This window comes from Pagrus pagrus (genome assembly GCF_965226575.1).
Source record: "Pagrus pagrus genome assembly, chromosome: 10".
NCBI classification, from domain to species: Eukaryota; Metazoa; Chordata; class Actinopteri; order Spariformes; family Sparidae; genus Pagrus; species Pagrus pagrus.
Genome location: NC_140194.1, coordinates 8,513,384 through 8,538,411, shown reverse-complemented (window position 1 = coordinate 8,538,411; position 25,028 = coordinate 8,513,384). Strand labels below are relative to the sequence as shown.

General features: G+C 43.1%; 1 protein-coding gene across 2 annotated transcripts; it reads left to right on the top strand.

Annotated features, from left to right (window-relative positions):
- Positions 1 to 1,961: 1,961 nt before the first annotated feature.
- Positions 1,962 to 24,841, top strand: sema3e (sema domain, immunoglobulin domain (Ig), short basic domain, secreted, (semaphorin) 3E). Of its 2 annotated transcripts, none has more exons than XM_084364113.1 (17): positions 1,962 to 2,992; positions 13,587 to 13,747; positions 14,024 to 14,083; positions 14,437 to 14,556; positions 16,897 to 16,990; positions 17,302 to 17,418; positions 17,673 to 17,815; positions 17,914 to 18,028; positions 18,844 to 18,913; positions 18,998 to 19,142; positions 19,480 to 19,705; positions 19,993 to 20,084; positions 20,499 to 20,540; positions 21,384 to 21,550; positions 21,910 to 21,977; positions 22,303 to 22,436; positions 22,828 to 24,841. In XM_084364113.1, the coding sequence occupies exons 1-17, from the start codon at positions 2,878 to 2,880 to the stop codon at positions 23,326 to 23,328; spliced, it is 2,370 nt and encodes a 789-aa protein (XP_084220239.1). In that variant the 5' UTR covers positions 1,962 to 2,877; the 3' UTR covers positions 23,329 to 24,841. The 2 variants fall into 2 exon arrangements, with proteins under 2 accessions (XP_084220239.1, XP_084220238.1); XM_084364112.1 differs by having other exon boundaries at positions 1,964 to 2,992; positions 21,907 to 21,977.
- The last annotated feature ends 187 nt before the right edge of the window (positions 24,842 to 25,028 follow it).

Below are 25,028 nucleotides of genomic sequence, written 5' to 3'. Positions count from 1 at the left end.
ATGGAATTTCAATTTCGGAGCTGTGCTGCATTGTGAAGGCCCTTGCTACAAGCTACTAGCAGAGTCAGAATCGCACTAATGGAAACATCAAGGGCTGAAAGTGCAACACAAATCAAGAAAAGGGGCGGGAAGAAGGGACAGAGGGATGGTTAAAAGCAGCGGAGAGGTGGAGGTAGATTTCTGACTGATTACTGCTATTAGACCGGGTGAAGGAAGGAGAGACCCATTCACTCAGAGGGGAGTGGATGCTGTGCCCACCGGCCTGTGTGCATTAGCCTCTTTAAACAGCTATTAATCTGATGTAGTGGCTTAAGAGATCGGAAATGAAAATCTTCCGGAGCACCTTTCATCAGGATGCGGGGCTAAAATATGCTCTCGCATTAATGCACCGGTTCAGAGTGATGAAACTAGGTGTCACAGTCAGTCAGATAGTGTCGGCTCCATGGGAAGCTGACATTGAACAGTTGTCTCACCCTCAACAACAGATGAGAGTCTATAATTGCACCAGGCGAGGGAATAACAGGGATAGTGTACGTTACGAGACCACGGCGCACACAAAGTCCTTCTGTTCTGGCAGGGAACAGGTGCGACGTGGGAGTTGGAGTTCTCAGATCTCGGGGTGGTGCAAGGGGGTGGGGGGTGCAGCTGCTGCAGTCAAATGCAATCATTTCCAATTCCATACTACAGCGTGCGTCTTAATTTATAGGCTTGCCATTTCTTGATGGGCATATATTCACACTCACATTCACACTGCCTCTCTTTCATGATTTCTGCCAATCGTTTAGCGATTCATGCGATTTTTTTCACCAGAGTATGTTTTTGCTGTCAGTCAATGCAGAGATTATAATTATAAACATTACAACTGGGAAATGTTCTCATTAAAAATCCCTGTTTTGCAAATTAAAAACGCAGTTATACCACAATGTGAGCCAGACACAGATTTGGGAACAGCAAAAAGAAACTTCTCGGTTTTTTTTTTTCTTTCTTTTTTTCGCAGAGAGATGGAATGTTTCCATTTTAGGGATTAGCGTGACTTAATGTTGGTGTCACCGAGGAGCCATGAGAAAGAGACGGAGACAGAGAGAAACAGATGTATGACAGAGGGCTTTACGGGAGACAGACAACGCTCTGCTCCGGTAACTGGACGCCTGTGGGACTTTCCTGTGGGACACGTTTAAATTCAATAATGACTCAGGTCACATCCTTTTTTCTTGAGAGTTTACTAATCAGATTCAGAAAGCTGTAGACCTTGAGACTAAACAAAAAGACTACAAGGACACGATACAAGACTGCATGTCAATGAGTTCAGCATTAATATTTTACAGGATACTGACGATACCTGAATGCTTGTACTCACCCACAGGTACAAAAACTGACAGATCCTAACTCAGTCAGAATACAGGGGGAGCAGAGAGAGAGGAGGAAAGGCAAAAAAAAAGGGTTAGACAGGCATGTTGGGATACATTAGGGAGGAAGTTCTGGACACGAGGACAAACTAATAACTAGGTTTCACCGAGCTGAGGAGTGTGAGAGATTGGTAGATAGACAAACAGAAGCAGAGATTAAATGGGAAGGGAGAAGAAAATTGCCATGAAAGAAACCTTGTGCATGAAAAGCCATGGTAACAGTGATAATGACTATCCACATGGAAACAAACACAAAGAGGCCAATAATTGAAAATGAAAGAAGTGCCTGAGTTAAGAGGCTGAAAACCTTGGCTCGGGTCCATGTTAATGCAGCCGAGGTAGGAGCAAAAAAGGAAAAAAAAAAAAAAAGAGCGTGTTGAAGGAGGAGGGGAAGGGGAGAGGAGAAGCGAGGGGTGGTCTGCAGAGTGACATGAGAGGCAGCAGAGGAGCCAGGGGAGAGTCTCACAGAGCTCTGCCTGGGAGACACACATGCACACTTAATCCAGACAATCTAGAGGAAGGAGGCGGCAATTTTCAGCCCCTTCAAGCTGATGCACACTCCCCACGTTACCAACCACACACAGACACACGCACACAGGCTACTCCTCAGACACACCACACCATGGCAGGTGGCCTCTGCCCAGATCAGTAGCTGTGGTAGGAGCCATCTTAACTGAGTCACTGAGGTTTGAGCTGAGGTTTTGGATCCTCCCTGACTGTTGGAGCGTGAGCAGAGTTAGGAGCCAGAGCTTCACTTTCTTCCCCAGTGCAGAGGGACGGCACGCCAGGCACGAGGCTCCCCACTCCTCCGCTCTCTCACTCTGCCTTTTCCTGGGCTCATGTCCAGAGAGTGACTGGCTCCAGTGGACCCAAGAGGAGGGACACAGCCTGAGGATACAGTACAGCAGCTCCAGCCCTGCCTGCCTGCCTGCCTGCCTGCCTGCCTGCCTACTGGGACAGACAAATACATTGAGGTTTTACAAATCAGCAGTTCCTTCACCTGGGATTCACTTGATTTATTTTTTGGGTTTTTTTTCCCTCTCATCAGATCAGAAAGCCTGGATCTGAGCTGGGCATAGAGACAGACAAACAAAACAGAAGGACTGACATATGGACAGAGAGCAGTGGGCACTGCGGCGTGAATGTAGCAACTGGACTTCTCTTCTCCCTGGTTACTAAGACCAAACAAGGATAATCGCCAGAGCACTATCCTGTCCACCGAGGTGGTGGGTGGATGCAGCTTTCAGCAGGCTGCTATAGGCGAAAGCAGTGACTGTATAGAAGCTGCAGAGAAACAGCTAGTTGATCCACAAAAAAAAGGACCGCTGCCTCCAAGAAGACTTCAGTTGGATGGTCATCTCTTATTGAACTTGTAGGGCAAAGAACTGTCTCTCCTCTCATGGACTTATGTTGAGTGGACTTCTTTCAAGATTTCTGCGCAGATGAAGGTGGAGTGTGTGTCTCAGTGAGGATGGCAGAGTGCATGAGGACTGTGTATCTGACTCTGATGCTGCTGTATATTGTTCTGCTGGGCACGGCTCGCGCAGCCCACAGCATCTACCCGAGGATACGGCTCTCCCACAAAGGTAGGAGACACCTACTGCGTGTTTCTTTAATCACCTTTAGTCTATTTTGGCAACAGATGGTGACGTTGCACAAATCCAGCGCTCTGCACAAATACAAAAGGCAAAGACAGGCTGTAGGTAATGCAGCATAATGTGTTCAACTGTCTATAATAGTCAGTGCAGCCTCCACAAAAACTAGCATTCTCTATTTAGTGGCGTCGTTGCAAGAACGGGATCTTTCCCACTATAACAGACATCTCAGTTTGAAGCATTATTCACTGCAGCATTCCTTAAATTAACAGTTAAACATAGTTCTTTATACCTGTCATTGATATCTTCACTGATATAACAAGTTTTCACACATTTTTCTTGAAGATATATGTAAAATACAAGTGTGTATGTGTGCAAAAATATATATATTTATGACCAAAAGTGCACCACTACAGAGAGAGTGCTGTAAACAAGCTGAAGCCAGAGAAGCGGCATCCTCTGTGAAGCGAGCAGAAGAAGCTGCAGGTAATCATTACCACGTAATGAGACGGTCATTGAAGATTTATGTTTTTAGCCCGAGAGAAAAAAGTCACCATCCACGCTGGATCTAAGACTTCTGCTCTCACATACTTTTTCTTTTTTTTTTTTCTCCGCTCACTGTTGATGTTGAAGGAGCCTCCTCGTAGTTTGTTTTGATCCCTCGGCCACGGTGGCTGAGAATCCACAATGTGGCTTTCTCTCATGCCATGGTGGCAGAGAGATGAAGGCGGTTTATTTGGACATGCCAGAGAGGGAAAAGTGTTTGTGTGTGCCCGTTTTTTTTACAGTACGTGTGTGTGGGAGTGTGTGATATGGATGGGCATGCACTGGAATGCGGACAGACTGTCGTGTGTCTCTTCGACAATCGTGGGGGTTGTTTTAATCTTTTTTATCTTATCGAGATAAAACTCTTGAGTAAACACTGGCTTTTTTCTCACAGTTTCTTTGATGTCTGTTGCGGCAGAAGGTGATGATTCCACATAAGCCTGTTAGTCATGGTTGGATATAGGTGTGGAATGTGGATGGTCAATAACTCATAAATGCTGCGCTGCGAGTCAGTTATGATAGTTGACAAGTTTGTTTCATCAGGAGGAGGGTCCTTGTGTTTCATGTCCTGTATACTTTATTTCCAGGCTTTTAGCTAAGTGGAATTCGTCAGCTGCAAGACAATAAATAACTAAATACTGTAAAACAGTTTTCAAGTTAAAATTAATGGAAATGGTGGTAGAAATTGAATGAATTTTAGAAGAAAAAGAGACTTTTTGCACATCTGGCTGCGGTTCATATATCAGCCGAGTAAGCGGATGGGTGCTCATGTGCTTAGTCATAAGTGTCACATCAGTATATGTGATGATCGTGACTTTCATATCACCCAATTCCTTAACCGCCCGAGGGGAAAGCTGCTACAGTGATTGACACCCCACACCTCTCTCTCTCCTCCGATACATGTTCTGGCTAGCACCGAGCGCTATGAAAAGGCCTCAGTTGGATCCTATCATTATGGAATGAAAAACATCTAAGCCCTAATATATGCCTCATGGGCTCTGTGAGTGATTTTTTTGCACACACCCTTCAATTCACACAAACCCCATACACACACACACACACACCCACAGGCAGGATAGTGTGAATTCTTTACACGCCAATGACTTGGATGCCGTCCAGGAAGATGGATAGGGATGTGGTTTTAACTACTCAGCCTTGGGACTAAGAAAATATTACCATAACATCTGGTATCAAAACATGGTGGATAAACTAGATTCTCCTCTCTGACAGAAGGATTGATAATGGGCAAGAAAAGTTAATCATATCAGCGCAGAATATATTTTTAACCTGCGTCTGGTTATATGGCCCACACCCAATGTTGGATCAATAGAAACCTCCATAAAATATCGGATCAACTTTCTCCTGCTTTCTGGGAATCAATTCCTCCGGGCACATTATCGTGTGTTTCAAGGGCGACCTTACTACCGTGCAGCATGAATCCCTGCATGCTTTGATGTTAGCCACACATCGCATGTGGTGTTGAATTATTATTACTCTCTCTTTCATCTCTTCACCGTTTTCTTGTCTAGACTTCTGGACCAGCGGAGAAAAAAATTGCAAATTTCCCCATCCGTTTCACTTTCATCCCAGTCATCCTTTCATTTACTCACACCCCAATTAACTGCGGTTCCAACAGGCCGTTACCTAAATCACACTGAGTATTGAGTTACGATCACAGACTCTCGGCCGTCTTTAGAGAGGATCGCGCCGAATATTTAAGTGCACAGCTTCCAAAGACCTTAACCACAGGCTAAAGATAGTAATACAGCTCAATTGCTTGGACTTTTAGCCAATCAAACTGCCTAAATCCTAGGTTATTACATAGAAAGGCCCTGCAGGGATATGTGCTGAGGATATAACAGAAATTAAAATGTGCTGTTTTTTTCTGTTCAGTTTTTGTGTTTTTGGACAGAGATCCATGAGATCTGGTTCTGCATCATCCAAGGCTCTTGGCAGCGGCTTCAGATCTCCACGCCTGTGGTGGCCTCTGGAGTGAAATGAGCTCTTCTGTTAGGAAACCCATCAATTCTGCCGCTAATGAAGCCGCTGCACAGCTAGCATGCGTCAGAGTCACGGCAGGCTGCAGGTAGACGGCCAGGTGTAGATTTATGTTGCCGCCTCTGCAGCACCATCATCGTGCTTGGCTTGCGCTTCAGAGAGCGTGATACAGCAGATTTCGTGTTAGTGATGACCTAATCAGAGCAAAGTCACTTCCAAAAGCTCTTCACTTCTTCCAGTTTAAAGTGATTATTATCATAGTTACCCGTGCAGTTGGCGCTCACTTCTAAAGGTGAGTTTGTGTTGGACGCTCAGTTCCTCTTGATGTGTCACTTAAAATCCAATCAGGTTAATTCATACCTGGCTTAGTGAGGCTAAGTCCTACCTGTCCAGAACTGCTCAAGCAATGTGCACTTACATGAACAATTACTTAATTAAGAAACAGAGAATCATCCATGCTCCCTTGCTCCCGTTTGAGCAAAAGAAAATGGAAAAAAAAAAAACAGTTTTCGGATGTTTTGCACAACATGAGTCGGCAGGTTATTACTGCAGACGAGCCCGTCTACAATTCCATAAAAGTGTCAATGCGGGCAGCTGTTGCAAACATACAGAATAAAACCCGACCATTTCAGAATGGTTATATTGAGCAGGCATTTGTTCAGCATGTCTGCCAAAGACGTGTTTACTTAGATGTCATGATGGTTTACTGAGATGTGAGGATTTTTCTTCAATGTTTCCGTGAAGCTGAATTAACTCATTCTGATACTAAGCTGTTCTGACAGGGTTAACATCAAACTGTGTACATCGCTCGTATAAATAAACACACAGCCCAACATTTACCTCATAGATAATCTAAATAAAAGATGGCTTTACAGCTGAATTTAACCATATACCGTGTCAATATAAGTGTTTGCAAGACACATACTCAAAACTGCATGGGTGAGAACGTCGGTGAGCTTGTGCAAACACATCGGTCAACACATTCTGAACCTCTCTTCGGGCATTTCTTTTCTTCGGCACTCACTGTAAAATTAAGAGAGGCAGAGGCACATGCATGTGTGAACACAGGGATTACTCAGGTAGCAATTACTGATGTATGAAACCTTTGAGCTGTAATTTTAAATCTTCCTCTCCAGACAAGAAAAAGCTCTCTATATATTTAACAACCATGAAATGACGTGGCTGGAGGTGACTTTCTTCTGAGGGTGAGACGGGGAATACCAGTATGGCCTTAAGTTGTGTCTGCATGAAATGAAATCAAGTTTTTTCTATAAAAACCTAATGTGCAAAGTGAGTCCCATTAGATTTCTTCCGCCTACATGTGCAGAGACCTATAATTAACATTTACCACATTGGATCGTGGCCATAGGGCAGTCATAGACCCTATATCAAAGCACTGGAAAATGGAGGGTATGGTGATGATTAGATAAATCACACCTTTTAGGTCAGCAGAGGGAAAATGATATTTTTTCAACCCCCTCCCCTACCCTCCACACTCACCTCTCTCTCTCAGCTGTCTCGCTTTCTCATTTTGTCTGTGTACGCCTCAGCGTCCTCTCCTCTCCCATTGTGTTATGTGTGTGCTCTGCAGTTCATTAATGAGATGTCCAGAGGGGAAGGCAGCTGGTGAAACTCTAATATCCTTTCTGACCTTTTCCCGGTGAAGGGACCAGGGAGAGGAGATGAGTTAAGTTTTCGGAATGGGAAAAAAGAGAGAAGGCACGACTGTAGGAGTCTTCAGAGAGTATGTTGCAATGATAAGAGAGGCGGGAAAAAAGACGATGAAGGATGACAAGTGACACAGAAAATGCCGAGAGGATATTGTTCATTGTGAGCTGGCAGTTAAAAGCAAAGCAAAGCTTGTTTTCATTTATTTCGCTATGCGATGAAGAAACAATGAGGAGAACTGTTCATCTGGAATTCGGCTACAAGTTATTTGTTAAACTTACAATTAGGCCTGTCAGGATGTTTATTTTATCGACTTTTGTAGAATATCTTATTTTTTCATACATATTACTGGCTGACTTGATCATTTTTGCCGACCTGACTATTGTGGTGTTTACATGCATGTTTGTTTACAAAAGAATGTCATCAACATTTTAGCCAACATAACTCCACGATATCTAGCAGGATTTTCCTTCCCGTTATTCCCGTATGTACCTGGACATGGAAACTTAGCATTTATTTGCATTTTGGTCATTGTTTTGGTTGTGTGAGCTCTCATTTTATTTGTGTTGTATTTTATTTAGGACATCTTAATACTTGTGGTGTCTGAAAATTAGGAAATAAATCTTCATCTTCATCATCATTATCCAGCCTGCTCTCACTCCCAACGCTGTAGTTACCCCACTAGCATAACTTCTTGAAGCAAATTGATTTTAGCTTATGTCTCATACGTAACTTAACGTATGTGGTGTTACTTACATCACTTATGTTACCTGACGTTGGACCCGTCACTTACGCCATGTTGCAATAATTAATGTTGTTATTTTAACCCAAAGTATGAGTGTGGTTTTGGAGCCTAAACCCAACCAAGTGGTTTTGGAGCCTAAACCCAACCAGGTGGTTTTGGAGCCTAAACCCAACCAAGTGGTTTTGGAGCCTACACCCAACAAAGTAGTGTTGGCCCAGATCTTACCAAACCGCGACCATTTAGAAAATGTTAATAACAGTGCAAAAGTTTTTATTTGTATTAGATGTGATCAGTTTGTCAGCAGGCTATATTTTGAGTCTAACCAGACATTGTATATTACATATTATTGCTAACTTGACCGTGGTGCCTTTGTTTTGAAAGTCTAACAGGACATTTCATCTTCATCTTGCTGACTTGACCGCGGGAGGGTGGGTAAAGCATCGTAGTTTGAAGCTTAAGGCCACTGACCAAGCTAGTGTATTGGAAGAGTTGTATATTTCAATTATGTCATTGGCACAGAATGGTCCTAAAATGACAATAATATGGTTTATCACAATATATTATCCAAGAAAAAGTAGTTATTGTGACAGGCCTGCTTATAATAACACAATTAAAAGTGGAATAAACTGAATAACTAATCTAATAACACATGCAGAAAAGAAATCTCAAGTTTGAGTTTGTTCAGTGTGTTCTGCTCCTTTAAAATTTGAGCAAACTTGTATTTTTTCTGTGCTGCAGTCATTGCTTTAGGTATTCCAGGCAATTAACAGTTAATATGAAAACCAGTTTACACTTTATGGGTTTTGACATATAGCTATATGCACTGACAGACAGGAAGCCACATCAATAAGAAATTCATTTGGATTCCAAGGTCATATACATGTACAGTAGAGGCAGTATAGTTTGGACCAGATGGGGGATAAGCTTTGATCAAGTATCAGCCAAATACAGAACATTCCTTCATTCAGAGCACATATTAAAAGCTGACACACATTCTGTATGTAGATACCTTCAGTGTTTTAATTAGACGTATATATCTGAACTGTCAGTGCCGAAGGTATCCTCCAAATTCATAGCATCAATCAGGTTACAGACCCTTTCCTCGATCTTTATTACAGAGAAACATACTTTGCTTTCATTCTCTAACTCACATCCTGCTTGGACACTCCATGTGGCTTTCATTTGACTCTGACATCATTCCACCCGCACACACACACGAGGATATGGGAAGACAAGGCTATATACCGATAATGGCATAACACCCCAGTTCTCCAGCTCCTGACCCCACCCCCGGGGCCTCCCCAGCCTCGCTCCGGCCTGTACGGCATGAGGAGAACAGACCCCGTCCTTATACTTTAACTCCAGCCTGCTCCAATAATTCTCTTTGTTTCTGTTCCAGCACGAGCGCCATTACTCAATAAGTAAACCTCCATAGGCTTATTTTTCAGGAAACATGAGACTGCCTACCACACGTTTAATTTTTGACATGAAATGCACGCTTAGCGTTGGCGATAGATATCAAATTTAATTTGTGTTTTTAGGTTTCTAGAGGAATGTTTTTTCATCAACTTCTGTGTGCATTTATCTCGGTTCCTTGACTAAACCCCGCTGTTAAGAGACTTATAATCAAAAGTTGATTGCTACTGCACACAGATACACATATTGTTCTCCCCACTGCAGCAAAACAGTGTTCCCATACACAGATACAGAGGAGATCACAGGGTTTATTTTGATTTCACATCACCAAATCTTCTCAGGAATCTCTCGGCACTGCTCAGACAGCCGATGAAAGTGTCTGTCTTGAGGGAGTCCTTTTTCTCTGTGTTTTCCATTTGAAGTGGGATCACAGTAGGGCCATGTGTCTCCCTGGCTCAGTTGCTGATGGAGAAACGCCCTCCTCCTTCTCCTCCTCTCGGCTCCTTCGCTGACGGCTGAGGAGTCATCACCGGCTGCAGATGGCAGAAAAACTTGGAGAGGAGACAGGACAGAGAGGAAATGTGGAAATCCCCCCGTTGCCTTCTTCAGTCTGAGCAGTGGCTTCGACTGTCTGACTGGTGCACATAATGACAGAGGAGAAACCTTTTAAATTGTGCCCTCCACAGCATCTCTTACTGTGTGTCAGTGTAATCACATCCCACCAATTGTGTTTTACAGTGACCTTGTAATCATGTACAATTAAGCCGATTAATCAACTCCTTCTTTTAATATAAATGTGATTACAGTTTACAGTTTCCTCTCACTTGTACTTGTATGGTGGCAGGGAATGGATGTTCTTTCTTTCTTTCTTTCTTTCTTTCTTACTTTCTTTCTTTCTTTCTTTCTTTCTTTCAGTTTCTTCCTTTTTTTCTTTAATTTTAACATTTCAAGCTGGTTATTGTTAGTCTCCTCACACGATAATGGAAACATTCCATGCCATACACATGTAAAACACATGTAAAACACATGTAACATAACATGCCATACAACTCTTACAAATATGTAAACAAAATCATAGAATGAATGTGATCTATTTGTAGTTGTGTGTGTGTGTGTGTGTTTGACTGTTTGTGTGACCAGTGTTTTCAAAAGAACCCAAAAGTCATACTTAAATAAGAACAAATATATTGAAGTAATGATAACAGTGAAAGTCATCCATATGAGTAGTACCTGAGTAAAAGTCTGATATAAAAGAGTATCTGATATTTAAATGTACTGGTAACACTTTACAATAAAGTACACAACAATGTGAGTAGTTACCCAATACACTCATGAAATATTTAATCATTACTTATTCTCTGTGTGGACCTCCAAGTAAAGTTAAATATTAATGAGGTAATAAAACAAACTCACTTCAATGATTCATAATTGCATAAACAAGCTGTTCTTAGAGGAAAATAAGGTCCCCAGGACACTGTTTGAAGCTAGAGAGGTGGCAGGGTCCGCCAAATATAAATAAAGTAAAACAGTATGAAATTGTGTTGTCCTTTAAGGTCAGGTGGTTTATTCAGTTTATTCAGTCATGAAAACAAAGAGAGTTTTTTTATTTAGTTTGTTTCAACATAAAAATCATTCTCTTCTGATTAAAATGTCTTCTACAAAACTACATAGTGCACCTTTAAACATGATACTGAGTAGTTACCCAATAGACAATAGATAAGACAACTCATGAAGAAAGTGGTCAGTATGTTGATTCACAGATATTTATGAATTAATCATTACCTATTGATTCCTTCATATATTATCTGCCAGTCTGTTCTCTAGTGACTCTTCATTAGTCCTGAATTCACAGCAATTCAGGAATTACTCATTAACTATCAAGTGGTTCCTGATTCGTTCTTTATCAGCTCCTCAGTAACTACTCACATTTTTGTGTACTTTATTGTAAAGTGTTACCAATGTGCTTCAGTATCATAAGTTCAAATAAAAGTAAATTATACATATGTTTGCATGTAAGTTCATACTGAAAAAAACACATAAATAAAAGTACATTATTTGCCCACAATGCAATGGAGTGGAAGAATAATGTAACAGAAAATGGAAAAACTCGAGTAAAGTAAAAGTACCTCAAAACTGTACGTAGCTACAGTACTTGAGTACATTTCCTCAGTTCCATTCCATAACCGGGTGTGAGAGAGCGAGAGAGCTGTCAATGCATCTCGCTGTGTACGTGTCCGTATTAATCAGCCGCCGCTCATCATAATTCACAAAGACAAGTGAAAGAAGATGGAAAAAAGGGTTTGGCTTGTGCACTGTTTAGTCCGTCACTTTAAATAGCCGTCTAAGTTCGTCGTCTGAATAAGTGGCAGCAGATTTGACTTCTCTTAAAGAAGGAGCTGATTGTTTGAGAGCTGGCTTAACACTTGTAGAATAGTAGGAGAGGAATGTTTTGCAGGACTGTCCTTGATCCAAGTTCAGCTTAACTCAGAGGTTACTGTGAAGAGATAGAGGGGACAGTGTGTGTGTTTGTGTGTGTCTGGTGTGTGTGTGTGTGTGTGTGTGTGAGAGAGAGAGAGAGAGAGAGAGAGAGAGAGAGAGCGAGTGCTCCAAGTGTGTGTGGATTAGATAATTACAGGAAGCATGTCTGAGCCCTGGCAGAACACCGCTGCCACATCCCCTCACTCTCTGCCACCTAACCGGCCGAGATCTAATGCTACTAAAACAAACAGCCGCTTGTCTCCAACATGGAAATCTTAATAGCAACAAAATATACACACAGTCACCCACTCCTCTGTGGATACCTAATCCGATGTTAAACAAATAAAACCCTCCACAGAACCTATGCTGCCGTTGCTATGAGTAATCTACAGAACCGGGATAAACACTGTCTCCTACCTTGGAGATCAAGTATCACTAAAAATATACAGATGCTAGGAAAACAAATCATACAATTACCCCCTGCAACCTCAGCATGTAGAGACATCTCAGCATCATTTGAGGTAGTTTGTTGGCATAGTATTACAATCATGCGTGTCTAGCTGGCATTTTTTTCCTCTCTTCATTTAAAGGGAGTTTTTTTTTAGAAGAGTAGTGCATGCATTGAAGGAGAAGAAATGGAGAGATTACAGCCTGTGCAGTGCCATAAATTTTGATCTCGAACCCAGCCTGGTGTGCTTGAATCTGTCTGACGTTTCAGCAGCTCTGCTAACACACACCAGATCCCCCTTTCTTCTTTTTACAAGGACACCCTGGTCCAACCCGGTCATGTGTTAATGAAAAAGTTTTTCAGGCCAGTGCAACCCAGAGGAAACGCACACCTCTGGGGCTTCACTTAGTTTAAATCCTTCACCCTCAACCTTTTCCAGAAGCTCACGGAGAGCAGAGCCTGTCGGGTTCAATCAGGTGTGTACAACTGGGCGTTCTGCCTGTGTGTCTACTACTACTGATGAGTGTGTGTTTATATGTAATGACATATCTGTCATGGGCCGCCGCTTCCTTTTTAGAGAAGGATTTCAAATCACCTAAAGCGAGACTGACAGGGAGTGGCTGCTGATCTCAAACTAATGGCAGATAAAGAGGCTGGTTCCGTTTCCTGTCTGATAAAACTATGACCATGGGCCATGCTGTGGACATCAAATGCCTCCCATGAATCACAACCTCATTCCCAGGACTCATAACCAACTTCCTCTGTCCGGCGTCCACGCTTCGACAAAATGTCTTCATGTGCCCCCTTAATTGAGCTTTGTCAACAATAACAGCAGTATAGTCGTTGGTGCCAAATAGGTCGGCTTTGAGCTGCCTGGATGCTTTTGTGCCAGCTGAACTTTTACTGATGATAAAAATAAAAAGGCCTAGCTGAACTGAGAGAGAGGAGACATAGGTGCCACATGAGAGGGACAGATGAGATGGAAAGATAACCCGGCTGTTGCTCTCTGCTCTCTTGGGGAAGCTACCAATCAAAAACACATGTTGCAATGTGCCCTTGGCCATGGGAGCAGTTGGGACGGAGGTTACTGGAGCAGCTACAAAACCCTCCAGGATTGGGTTTGGTCAAATTTGATCTTTGCCGGTTAGCACAGGCAAGAAGCTCGATGATACTCCACGTCGAAGATGAGCACTCTATCTAACCAGACAGCTATTCGTACCTTAATTGCAGACCTCTGTTGTGTTCCTGTATTTATTTTTTTTCTCTTTGTGTGTTGTTGTCTGCAGAGCTTTGGCAGTTAAACAGAACCTGGGTGTTCCAGGGACATGGAGCGTCTCTTCAGCCTCAGACCATGCTGCTGGATGAGGGCCACGAGAGGCTTTATGTTGGTGCCAAGAATACCCTGTTCTCCCTCAGCCTGGACCGGGTTAACACTCACCAGAGAGAGGTAGGCCTGTGTTCATCCCTCCATGCCTGTTAAGGAAGTGAGTATTATATTGAACCCATTTAGCCACAGGGCAAGAGGTTAGCCAAACTGAGTGTGCATATGTGTGTCTGCAGGTCTGTGTTCAGTATAAAACAGTACTTTTTCTTTAATGTGAGCGTTTTTATTGAGAAACTGAGAAGATGACGTAATAACGGTGGGATTATTTTGCTTGGTCACATTTTCTGCACATCTTTTATGTGCTATTTTAAATATGAGTGCAACTGTGTATTTTTTCAGATCCAGTGGGCCAGTACAGAGTCTCAGATAGAGGAGTGTCTGATGAAAGGGAGGGAAAAGGTAAGGGACACCCTCTACAGGACTGCATACAGATGTGGCTGAGGTTGACTATCAAGGGCAAAGCAAAAATGCCCAGTTCATAATGCGCATTGCAGTATAATTAATTTATTATATAGGTAGATAATTCCATTATAGGGATACATACTGCCAGCATGTATTAATTGAATACATATATCACTGTGCTCATTAACCTTTGTTTAACCTGAAGGACTGATGTTATTGATGATGCAGTAAAAGCCTGGCATTTTTCCAGCACACCATTTTCTCTTCTTGGCCTCAGTCTGCCCTCGTGACCTCTCACCCGTCAACCCTTCTTCCCATCGGCCGCTTCATCTCTGTATCTCTTCCAACAGCCGGAGTGCGCGAACTACATCAAGGTCCTGCAAAAGTACAACCAGACCCATTTGCTGGTTTGTGGAACAGGAGCCTTTAACCCCGCCTGTGGCCTGGTCAGAGTGGGACACACAGGGCAGGTGAGTCCCGAAAGAGAGAGGAGTTGATTTAACGATAAATTATTCAAGTGATATTCAAAGGGTTCCTCCTGTCAGACACATTTCAAAGATTAGGGGTTGAAACCTCCTCTTATGACATTGGAGTGTCCTTCGAGACCCTCATCCGTCATCAGTAGTTGTGGCGTAAACAGAGGCGACTAGGCCGTTCCGACATGCTGTCTTCAGCTGTTGCCTCTTCTCTCGCTTTACTCTGGCAATCTTTATATCATCACAATGCCATGTGCTATGTACGGAAGCCCTGAGGGGGCAAGTGAGAGTCATGTAACTGATGGAGATGGAAAAGCATTGACGCGTGCAATTCATTCACAACTTAACACTATCAATCACGTTATCGAATAGAAAAAAAACACTGCTTACCATTAACCTCACTGTTTTAAAGGCTAATACTAGCAACCCCTGCTCGTGTCCTGCCAGACTGCACTGATTTTAGAGCGATACCAAGGGTGTGCAGTAACTGTGCATTAACTTTTCTTAACTGATGATCACACAAAGTCATTGTAACTTTATTAGTTGACAGAGAGCAGCAGGAGTTCATGATATATCCTGAATTAATCTGTGCAGTAACTCTACATTAGTCGTGCATTAGTTAAGCATCGCTAGGACCCTTATGATAAAGTTTTATTGAAAAGGCTTTCACATTTCTTCTTCATGCAGTCAGCCAAATTTCCCATTGTGCTCCTCCACTCGAGTGTGTTTAGATGACCGGAGCCAAAACCTTCTTCGCACTGTTTTGATAATGTTTTAGCCAGGAGCTCTCAGAATTGTTAGTACAGCTTGGACCGCTGAGCTGCTAAATTCTTTGCACATGCTACTGTAGTCGAGTTTATCCTCCTAGCAACAAGTGAATGCATGACCTGAGGTGGAGGTGGAAAAGACAATGAGCTTGGGGTGGTGTTTTTGTTTTTTCAAGGAAGAGAACCGTTCAGCACAAGGTTCTCATTTGTATATTGAAAAAAAAAAAGCTGACACTGCTGCTGTCCAGGTAAAGAGGGGGGACAGACCAGGTGCTGCTGTCTGTGGGAGCAAATTTGAAGTCAGGGAAGATGAATGCTCTGTCTCACTCAGGGGTCAGTTCAGATGTGTGTGTGTGTGTGTGTGTGTGCGTGTGTGTGTGTGTGTGTGTTTCAGGCTGTGCACACGGGAGTGTTTCGCGTGCATACTGGTGTCCATGCAAAATTGACTGCATACATCTGTGCGAACGTGTTTGTCTACAGTATGACACATATCTCCCAGATGTCAAACACAGAACAGCCCTAGGTGTGTGTGTGTGTGTGTGTGTGTGTGCGTGTGTGTGTGTGTGTGTCTGGAGTGTATTTAGAGAGCGAGGAGGGGAAAAGGTTTCCACCCTGCATTCCAGCACTGGTCCAGTAGGTCGACCAGTCCAGGAACCAAGCTCAACCATCCCTCATACCATTGGAATGCTCACAGACTGAGCAAAAGTGGATCAGTCCAGGCAACCTAATCTCTCCATTGACTCACATAAATTTCATACTCGTTGTACAAGATTACACCCAGTCTATAATTACCATTAAACTTGAGCTGAATAATATTTTGATAATAATAAACTATGATATAAAATACTATTGCTATTTATCAAGTCAACCACTGACCACCAAATCAAGTATTGATGCCCTACTGGCCCAGACATATAAAAACAAGCCATATATCAGAGGACTGCATGCAGAGTAATATTGATCGACCATATTTACCTATTTTCCGTTTGCTTTTGATAGACCACGCTACATGATGGATGAGTTTAACCCAGAAACTGACTTCTGTTACAGTCAAATGCCGGGCGGTAGTCACAGCACAGTAGGGTTCCTTGGCTACTCATAAATCAATATATGACACCCCCTCTGATCTGCCAGTGACAGTCATAAACACTGTGGTGGCCCAAAACATATGAGCTCTGGTTCTAGAGGGAGTTCAGGGTATGAATGGGTGTGTGTGTGTGTGTGTGTGTGTGTGTGTGTGTGTGCATTTTTGTCACCTGCCGTGCAGGACAACGAGATCAGAGGAGAGGAAGTAGTGAGCTCACTATGGAGTAAGAGCAGAGGATAGTCGGTTATACGAATTCAGACAACAGTCCTTCATTCGGTCATCCATCACTCCTCGTCTCATCTATCTTTCTTCCTCCTGCTCATCCATCACTTTCCCATCCCTCCTCGCCATAATTCACTCCAATCTCTCTGCACACGTCACCTGCTGGGGTTTGTCTCGAGGTTGCCAGAGCTTTTGCAAGAGCGCAGTTTTTCTTTGTGTACGAATAACTGTGCTCGTGTCTGTGTGTGTTGTCCTCAGAACAAGCAGTTCACTCTTGAAGAAGACAGTATAATGAGCGGCAGAGGGCGCTGCCCGTACGACCCCAACAGCCCCTGCACGTCCACGCTCTCCAGTAAGGCACCGCTCACTCTGTCACTCATCACCTCGCCATCAGCTGAGCTACAAGCACAGTTGTGAGACTGCAATGAATGTTTTCATTTCAGCTGGGTGAAGACATACCATGCAATTTTACACTGATGACAGGCCCTCACTTTAAACAAGTCAATGCTGCCATCTTGTGGTCGTTTTTCATGTCAGCATTTCAATCACTGCAAAAGGGAGGCTGCACTTTTAATGTTTACACATGAACTGGGGTTAATTGAGTTTATTTGTTTGCGTGTGTGTGTGTGTGTGTGTGTGTGTGTGTGTGTGTGTGTGCATTAGGAGGAGAGCTGTATATTGGCCTGTACACTGACTACTGGGAGAATGATGGTGCTTTGTGTCGACTCAACAACCAGACCTACACACGCACGGAGAGGGACGACAGGCAGCAGCTCAGTGGTCAGTATGCATTACAGGAATGTGATCACATTTCCCTTTAAATGCAAACATTTAGTATGTGTGGTAACAACTTCTAAGTATGACAAAGAAAAGCAGCAAATCTTCACATCTAAGAAGCTGGATTTACTTTCAATCGACTAATTGATGATTTCAGAGATTCCTCCCGTAAAACACCTTAAAATGAGCAGGAATTTAAAAGTTTATAACAGGCGTAACTGTTTGCTCCACTAACTTTTGTTTTCTTCTTCCTCCAGAACCCAAGTTTGTGGGGTCAGCAGTTATTCCTGACAACGATGACAGGGATGATGATAAAGTTTACTTCTTCTTCACTGAGCGGGAGACGGATGCTGATGGAGCGAACAAGGCCGTCTATACTCGCGTTGGACGAGTCTGTGCGGTGAGAATGCTAATGCTTGTGTGGAAAGATTTTTTTGGCAAGATTCAGCCAAAGCCAAAGTTCTGCACTCACTTTCTATATGTGCCTCCATCTGTCAGAATGATCAAGGAGGGCAGAGGATGCTGGTGAATAGATGGAGCTCCTTCCTGAAAACTCGGCTCATCTGCTCTGTGGCCGGGACAAACGGCATCGATACACACTTTGATGATCTCGGTAGGGCTGCATGCCATCTTATTTTTTATGTATTGTTATTTTTACTGTGTGACAGTAACGCACACATCTGTGTATACCTCAAGATTTGAAGCGTCACTGTGGTATTGAGGATTTTTGGTACAGAACAAGCATAGATTGACATATACTGAGAAAATAATGCATCAGTCAGATTATACAATAATTGATTTCAAATACATCATTTAATGTATATTTCAATACATATAATGATATTAGATGTGATTTTTTAACAGAAGCCTCTTCATATCAGTACAATATGTAATTACATGTGAAAATATAATGGGAACAAATGAGTTATAACATAGTAGATCTACATAAAAAGTATAGGAAATATATTCCTATTTCATAAGGGTGTGCCAGACCTACAATAGTTGTAAACAATTGAGCAGTAAAGCAACTCAAGTCAACACTTCTTTCCATAAGATACACAGCCAGTAGTGTAGAATGACTAAAGCCCCAGTGTGCCTCACATGTATCACCATTACATTCAAGTCACAGAGCTAAGCATTAAATCTACTGGAAAATAAATAAACAGTGATCTTCGTAAAAACCAATTAAGTCGTTTACTGCTGTTCTAAAGATATCTAAAATCCACAAGGACTCTTCCAACCATCTGGACGGAAAATATATTCTGTCTGCTGCAGGATCAAAGAGAATGTAATCTGTTTCCCAGCCGAATAGGAGAAATCTTAATTCCTTCATATACAGCGGTGCTTTCAGCTAAATGTGAAGCACATAAAAATGTCAGCCTAGTATGGCTAACAAACAACAGCTAACTTCTACATCTGGTGTTTCAGAGGACGTGTTTGTGCTCAAGAACAAAGATGGAAAAAACCCAGAAATCTTTGGCCTCTTTAGCACAACAAGGTGAGTCCGTGATGCCGTCAGCATTTCATTATGCAGTCATGATCTTATCATCTGTCTAGTTGCTAATAAAACCTTCTTTTGCAGCGCGGTGTTTAAAGGCTATGCAGTGTGCGTCTATCGCATGGAGGACATCAGAGCAGCCTTTAACGGTCCATTTGCCTTCAGAGAGAGACCTGAGCATCACTGGACGCCTTATGAGGACAGAGTCCCTTACCCTCGACCTGGATCTGTGAGTGTTATAGTCTGAGTGAGGAAGTGTTTATGGGGCTTCACTCCTTGATGCAAAACAATATTATGCATTCACAGCACTCTTCATTTGTCCACGTCTACGACAGACATCCCTTGAGAAGGGACAGTGTTGAGGCCATGTAGGACAGCTCTGGTGAATGTCAGCACTGTTGTAGCTACCTCAGCAGGTCATACAGGGACAGCACGGGCCAGACGACAGCATGTCAGCCTTTTTTCTACGCTGCATAAAGTGCCAAGGCAATTAATGGCCCTCTTGTTTCTCTGTCTCTGCTCCTTCCTTTAATCTCTCTATTTCCGTCACACTATCTCTCTAACAGTGTGCCAGTAAGGTGAACGGAGGGGGCTTCTCGAGCTCTAAGGAGTTTCCTGATGAGGTTTTGAGGTTTGTGCGTTCTCATCCCGTGATGTATCGTCCAGTCCTTCCTCAGCACCGCAGACCTGTGCTGCTGCAGACAGAGCCGGGGAGGAGGAAGCTGACCCAGATCGCTGTGGACAGAGTCCAGGCACAGGATGGACACTACCATGTTCTCTACATTGGCACTGGTACAAGAGTGACTGCCTATTATGTATATCCAGAATGCCATGCATGACTTTTTTGCACAATGTTACTATTTTAAAAATGAAAGACAAGAGTGAGATGCTCAGAACATTTGGGTGCACAAACACACTTGACGTGACATTTTGATGGAATAGTCAGATATAAAAAAATATATATGAGTGTTGTGCATATACAAAGTCGGTTTTTGCAGTGGTTGTGAAAGAAGTGAAGAATTTTAAGTCATCATCTGTAAAACTTTGGTATATGTAACATTAATGTCTTCTTGCATTAGATGACTCAGTGGTGTTGAAAGTTATCACCATCTACAACAAAGACACAGACACTATGGAGGAGGTGCTGCTGGAAGAGCTGCAAGTATTCAAGGTATTTTTAGCTATAGAAAATGAAAATGTGAAACCGAAGTAGACTTTGTAACCAGGCAAATTCTGCATTTCGCTGCCTACATATCACAGTCCATCACTGCTGCAGCTAGAGAGATTGTTTTGGATTCATTGATTGCTAATTTGTGTCCTTCCTATCATCAGAGGGACACAAGTATGATTGTGCAGCCAGCCTGCTGAGAGATCTTCAGAATGATTTGAATGTACTTAGATCAGTTACATTTTAGATCCGGCCTGCAAGCAGCGGCTGCTGCCATTTTAATTAAGACCTGATTTGGGATGGACAGAAGCATGACGGGAGGCCTCCAGTGACAAAGAACTTCATGTCAGCTCTTGTTAATTTATTCTTATAGCATGCGATGAACCACTGATTCAGTCAAATGTGTCCTATTTGCAGCTGCCAGCGCCAATAAGAGAGATCATAATATCACCTAAAAGGGTAAGAGGACCATCTGCATCCCTATACTGTTGTTTGTTCATGCAATACTGTTGTTTAGCCACAAGATGTTAACATTGCAACAATTTCCATTGCTTTGTTTTTACATAGTTACATGTACTGTAGCAGTGTATGTATATTCATGTATGTATATTATCTGTGATTTCAATCAAACTGATTCAAGGATTCAAAGGCTTTATTGTCAATTGTAGAAATAAGCAATTTATCAATGCATAAATTAAATTAATGTTGATTAAAGGAGACATATTATGCTGGTTTTCAGGTTCATCGTTTTATTATAATTATATTATAATAGGTTTACATGCTGTAATGCTCAACAAACTTGTCAGTTCTCTCATACTGTCCAGTGCTGCGGCACTTTATTTGGCCTCTGTCTGAGGTGCTGTTTTAGCTCCTGTCTCTTTAAGAGACAAAACCCAGTCTGCTCTGATTGATCAGCTCACACACGCCTGAGCCAGCACCGCTCACCATGTCTCCTATCGGCTCTTTTGTGTTTTCAGCTTCCAGTTGGTTTCTCTTCTACTGTGAATATAGGCATAAATTATGGAAATGTGTGACATTGTGACTTAGTGTGATGTCATGAGGTCACAAAATTAAAGGCGGGACTACTGACGAGGCGTTTCAGGCACTGCAGGAGCTGTGGCTTTGGACATGACATGCACAAGAACCTATATAAAACACTGAGGGAAAGGAAAAAAATAAAGACGCATAATAGGTCTCCTTTATTTGAAATATAGTACTAATAAATAAAAGAGGGAGGATATAAAGGATAAAAATAAAAGAACAAACTGTCTTAATGTCAACGCTCCATGTTCGGCTCCACAGCAACAACTGTATGTGGGATCAGAAGTGGGAGTGGCCCAGGTCAGACTGCATCAGTGTGACCTCTATGGCTCTGAATGTGCTGACTGCTGTCTGGCCAGAGACCCTTACTGTGCCTGGGATGGTCTCACCTGCTCCAGATACTACCCTGCTGGAGTCTACACCAAGAGGTACCAGCACACACGCTCTCTGAGACAGAGCCCTTCGTTTCCTGCCTGCAGATGTGTTTGTGTGATATCAGCTCTTCACACCTTTACCGGCTCACTTCTGTTTCATCATAGCATCTTGGCCTGAATGTCACAATGCTCTGAGGCTGGTTTATCAAGTCAGTATCACAGGCTCAGAGAGACGCGGCAGCCAGCTGTTATGTAATGCCTATCAGTATGCACCTGATCACCGCCCTTCCTCTTTTCCTCTCTCTTTCCTGTCCCTCGTTGCTTTTTTCAATCTTTCCTTTCACCCATCCCTCGCACTTCATCACACGTTCAAAATCGCTCTCTCTCTACTTCCCTCGCTCCTATCTCAGCAGACGATTCAGGCGGCAGGATGTTCGCCATGGCAACGCCGTCCAGCTGTGCAATGGGCTGCAAATTGACGGTTAGTGTATAAACTGACTGTGTGATGGGTGTGCGTGTGTACGTGCGCACGGGCATGCTTGTGTGTGTTTATCGCGAAAATTTTGCCAAATAGTGTGTACAAGCAAAGAAATGATGCAGTTGTTCAGAAGCACTAGACTGAACACGAACAAATATGAACTCTTGATATGCAATCACAGCTGGAGGTGAGAGAGGGTGGTGATTCTACTGCGGGAGGAGATTGGGGTAGAACAATTCACTCTACAGTTAATGAAAGGTCATGGCGGTTCTTTGCCATGTCTCTCGCCTCACTGTCTTTTACGGTGTGTGTGTGTGTGTGGGTGCAGACGAACAATGGCAGAGAGCTGAGGAGCGGCTGGTGTACGCCGTGGAGAGCAACAGCACTTTACTCGAGTGTGTCCCTCGATCACTTCAAGCCAAGGTCCTCTGGTTCTTACAGAAAGGAGGCGAGAGGCACGAGGTGAGTGGGATCTCGGGCCTGCCATGAACAAGATGCACACTGTGTAGAGCCCCACGAGGAAAATGTGTTTCTCCTTTGCACCAGGGTAGTGACTTTGGAAACTGCATTTGAATGCATCAGAATTGATTTTAAAAGGTTTATAGCAGTATCTGAACTACAGCAAACAGCAAACCGTAATACTGAATGATTATATACATCCCAGAACATTAAGTACAGAGCCACAGTATTGAGTGCATTATTGAAGGACTACCATTCCTTTATTTATCCCTTACTTAGTTTAGCTCTAAAGGTTTTTTAATTAGAATCCCTCTCGGAAGAGAAGCAGCAACAGTGCAGAAAAGGCCACATCAATGACTAGAAGAAAACTGTGTCTCTTTCTTCCTCCGTGTAGGTTCGAGGTGATGAGCGGGTTATCTTGACCTCACACGGGCTGCTGTTCTTGCGTGTGAAAAGCTCTGATGTCGGCGTGTACGTGTGCCAGACCGTGGAGCACGGATACGTGCACACGCTGTTACGCGTCTCACTCCAAGTGCTCAAAGGGGAGAGGGTGGAGTCAGCGATCCGCAGGCCTAATGATGGGGGAGGAGAGAAACCTGCAGCTTCGTGTCACTCCTCAATGGGCTCCCCACCAGGCCCCAGCATCAGCCCCAGAGCTCTGGTGCCTTCCTCGCTGCCAGGCCCCCACTCCAGGCTGTGGTACAAGGAGTTCCTCCAGCTGATCGGCTACGGGGATGCACAGAGAGTGGAGGAGTACTGCGAGAGAGTGTGGTGCTCAGATAAGAAGCGTAAAAAGACCAAAAGGAAGTACGTTCCTCCGAGTGGCGAGAAGAGAGGGAAGGGGAGAGCAGAGGAGAACTCCCACCGAGCGCCCAGGCACACCTTGGGCACCTGAGGAGACCGACTGCACATACACAAACCAACACACGCACACACACACAGTCTAAAGGTCAGACTCTCTCTGTGTTTGCACCATGTAAAAGGTTTTCACTTTGCTTTCAACAAGAGCAGTTACAGAAAAAAAGTAGCAGGTTACCTTGTTTTGTAGCTACATTTATCACCCAGTAGTTTAACTGTTACGTTTTAACCTATTTTGAGAAGCAACTTTTTGCCTTTTTTCCGTGGGGTGAACCGATTATCCGCTGCACACCCTGGGTAAATACTATGTATGTCAGTGTCAGTACAGAGAGGAAGCCCCGGGTGGAGACGGACGACTGATTAAGCCACGTTGCCTCTGATCTGAATGGGACAGAATATAATATATCAGCTCCTGTGGACCCAGCTGTCATTACGAGCGCACACAGAGACTGCTGCACGAAAACCTCCGCTCCACCTCTCATTCAATGGCTCAATATGACAAACTCTTACTGTATCTGTTATGAGAGAAAACAACTATGTTAAAGGTAACGGCCTTCTAATCTTTTTTTGGGACTATGATAACTTATTTTCTCCGTCTCTATTTTGAGTTCTGTAGTCGTTTAGATGTCGTAAACTGGAAAATATAGTGGTGTTGTTTTTGTACAGTGGAAACTGCTTTAAGCTTTACATGATTATAACGTGGTCATGGCTGTGTTGTGTGTGGCTACAATGGCCACAGTAAAATGTTGCAATGCCACTATTATGGATATTCGAGGCATGTTTTAGTGATAATTATGCCCCCTGTAGAAATAATTACTATTTAAGCACTTGTAAAAACTGTAACGGTAGATGAAAAGCGGTCCTATGAGTGGATATTATTATTATTAAGTGTCTACATTTACACCCACAGTTGTGATCAAATGTATCGACAGTATTGTGTGTATTGTGTTTTTAATTTAAAATTCAGGGTTGGTCTTGCGTGCACATCTGGCAACTGTAAAAGTGTAGTCCAAAAAGTCGGCCCCTCCTCTTTCTTATCACCCCTTCAACCCCCTTTTGTTTGTCTGTAATGATGTTGCAGATGGGATTCATAATTACCACCGCAAACAGCTATGTAAAACACTGCAATTTACTCAGAAGAGAAAAAAAAGACAAATAAATGTTAGAGTGACCATCCGAGCATGTCATTAGCAAAACTGATGAGTCAGCCTCTCATGAATATTCAGTTCTGAGATGACAGAGAACAGAAACAAACAATTTGATGTTGCATTATAGTGTTTCTGGTCCGAAGGATCACTTTTCTCCAATGTCGTGCCTTATTTACCTCTTCATTTTGTCACTTTATAGTTTTGACCTCATTGTCTGTACCCTATTCATAATGTGGTAAACAAACAAGCAAAAAAACCCTCAATCACTTGGTTTCTGTCAGGGCCTCTATATGGTCACCGGTCATTCTCCTGGAATTTTCTCCAACTAAGACATCGATTGAAAATACTGTGTCTGCTTATTACCACTTATAAATACCTGCCATTAAAAAAAGATGGACCATCCTTCCCTGGTGTCACCTCTGTGGTTTGGCCATCAATAATGACAAAGTATACTCAGTCCAAGTGCACACACACACACACACACACACACACACACACACACACACACACACACATTGACCGAGCCAATGATGCAGATATAAAGAGGTAGAGTTAGCCGTGTGCATTGTTCACTCGGATTACAACAAAA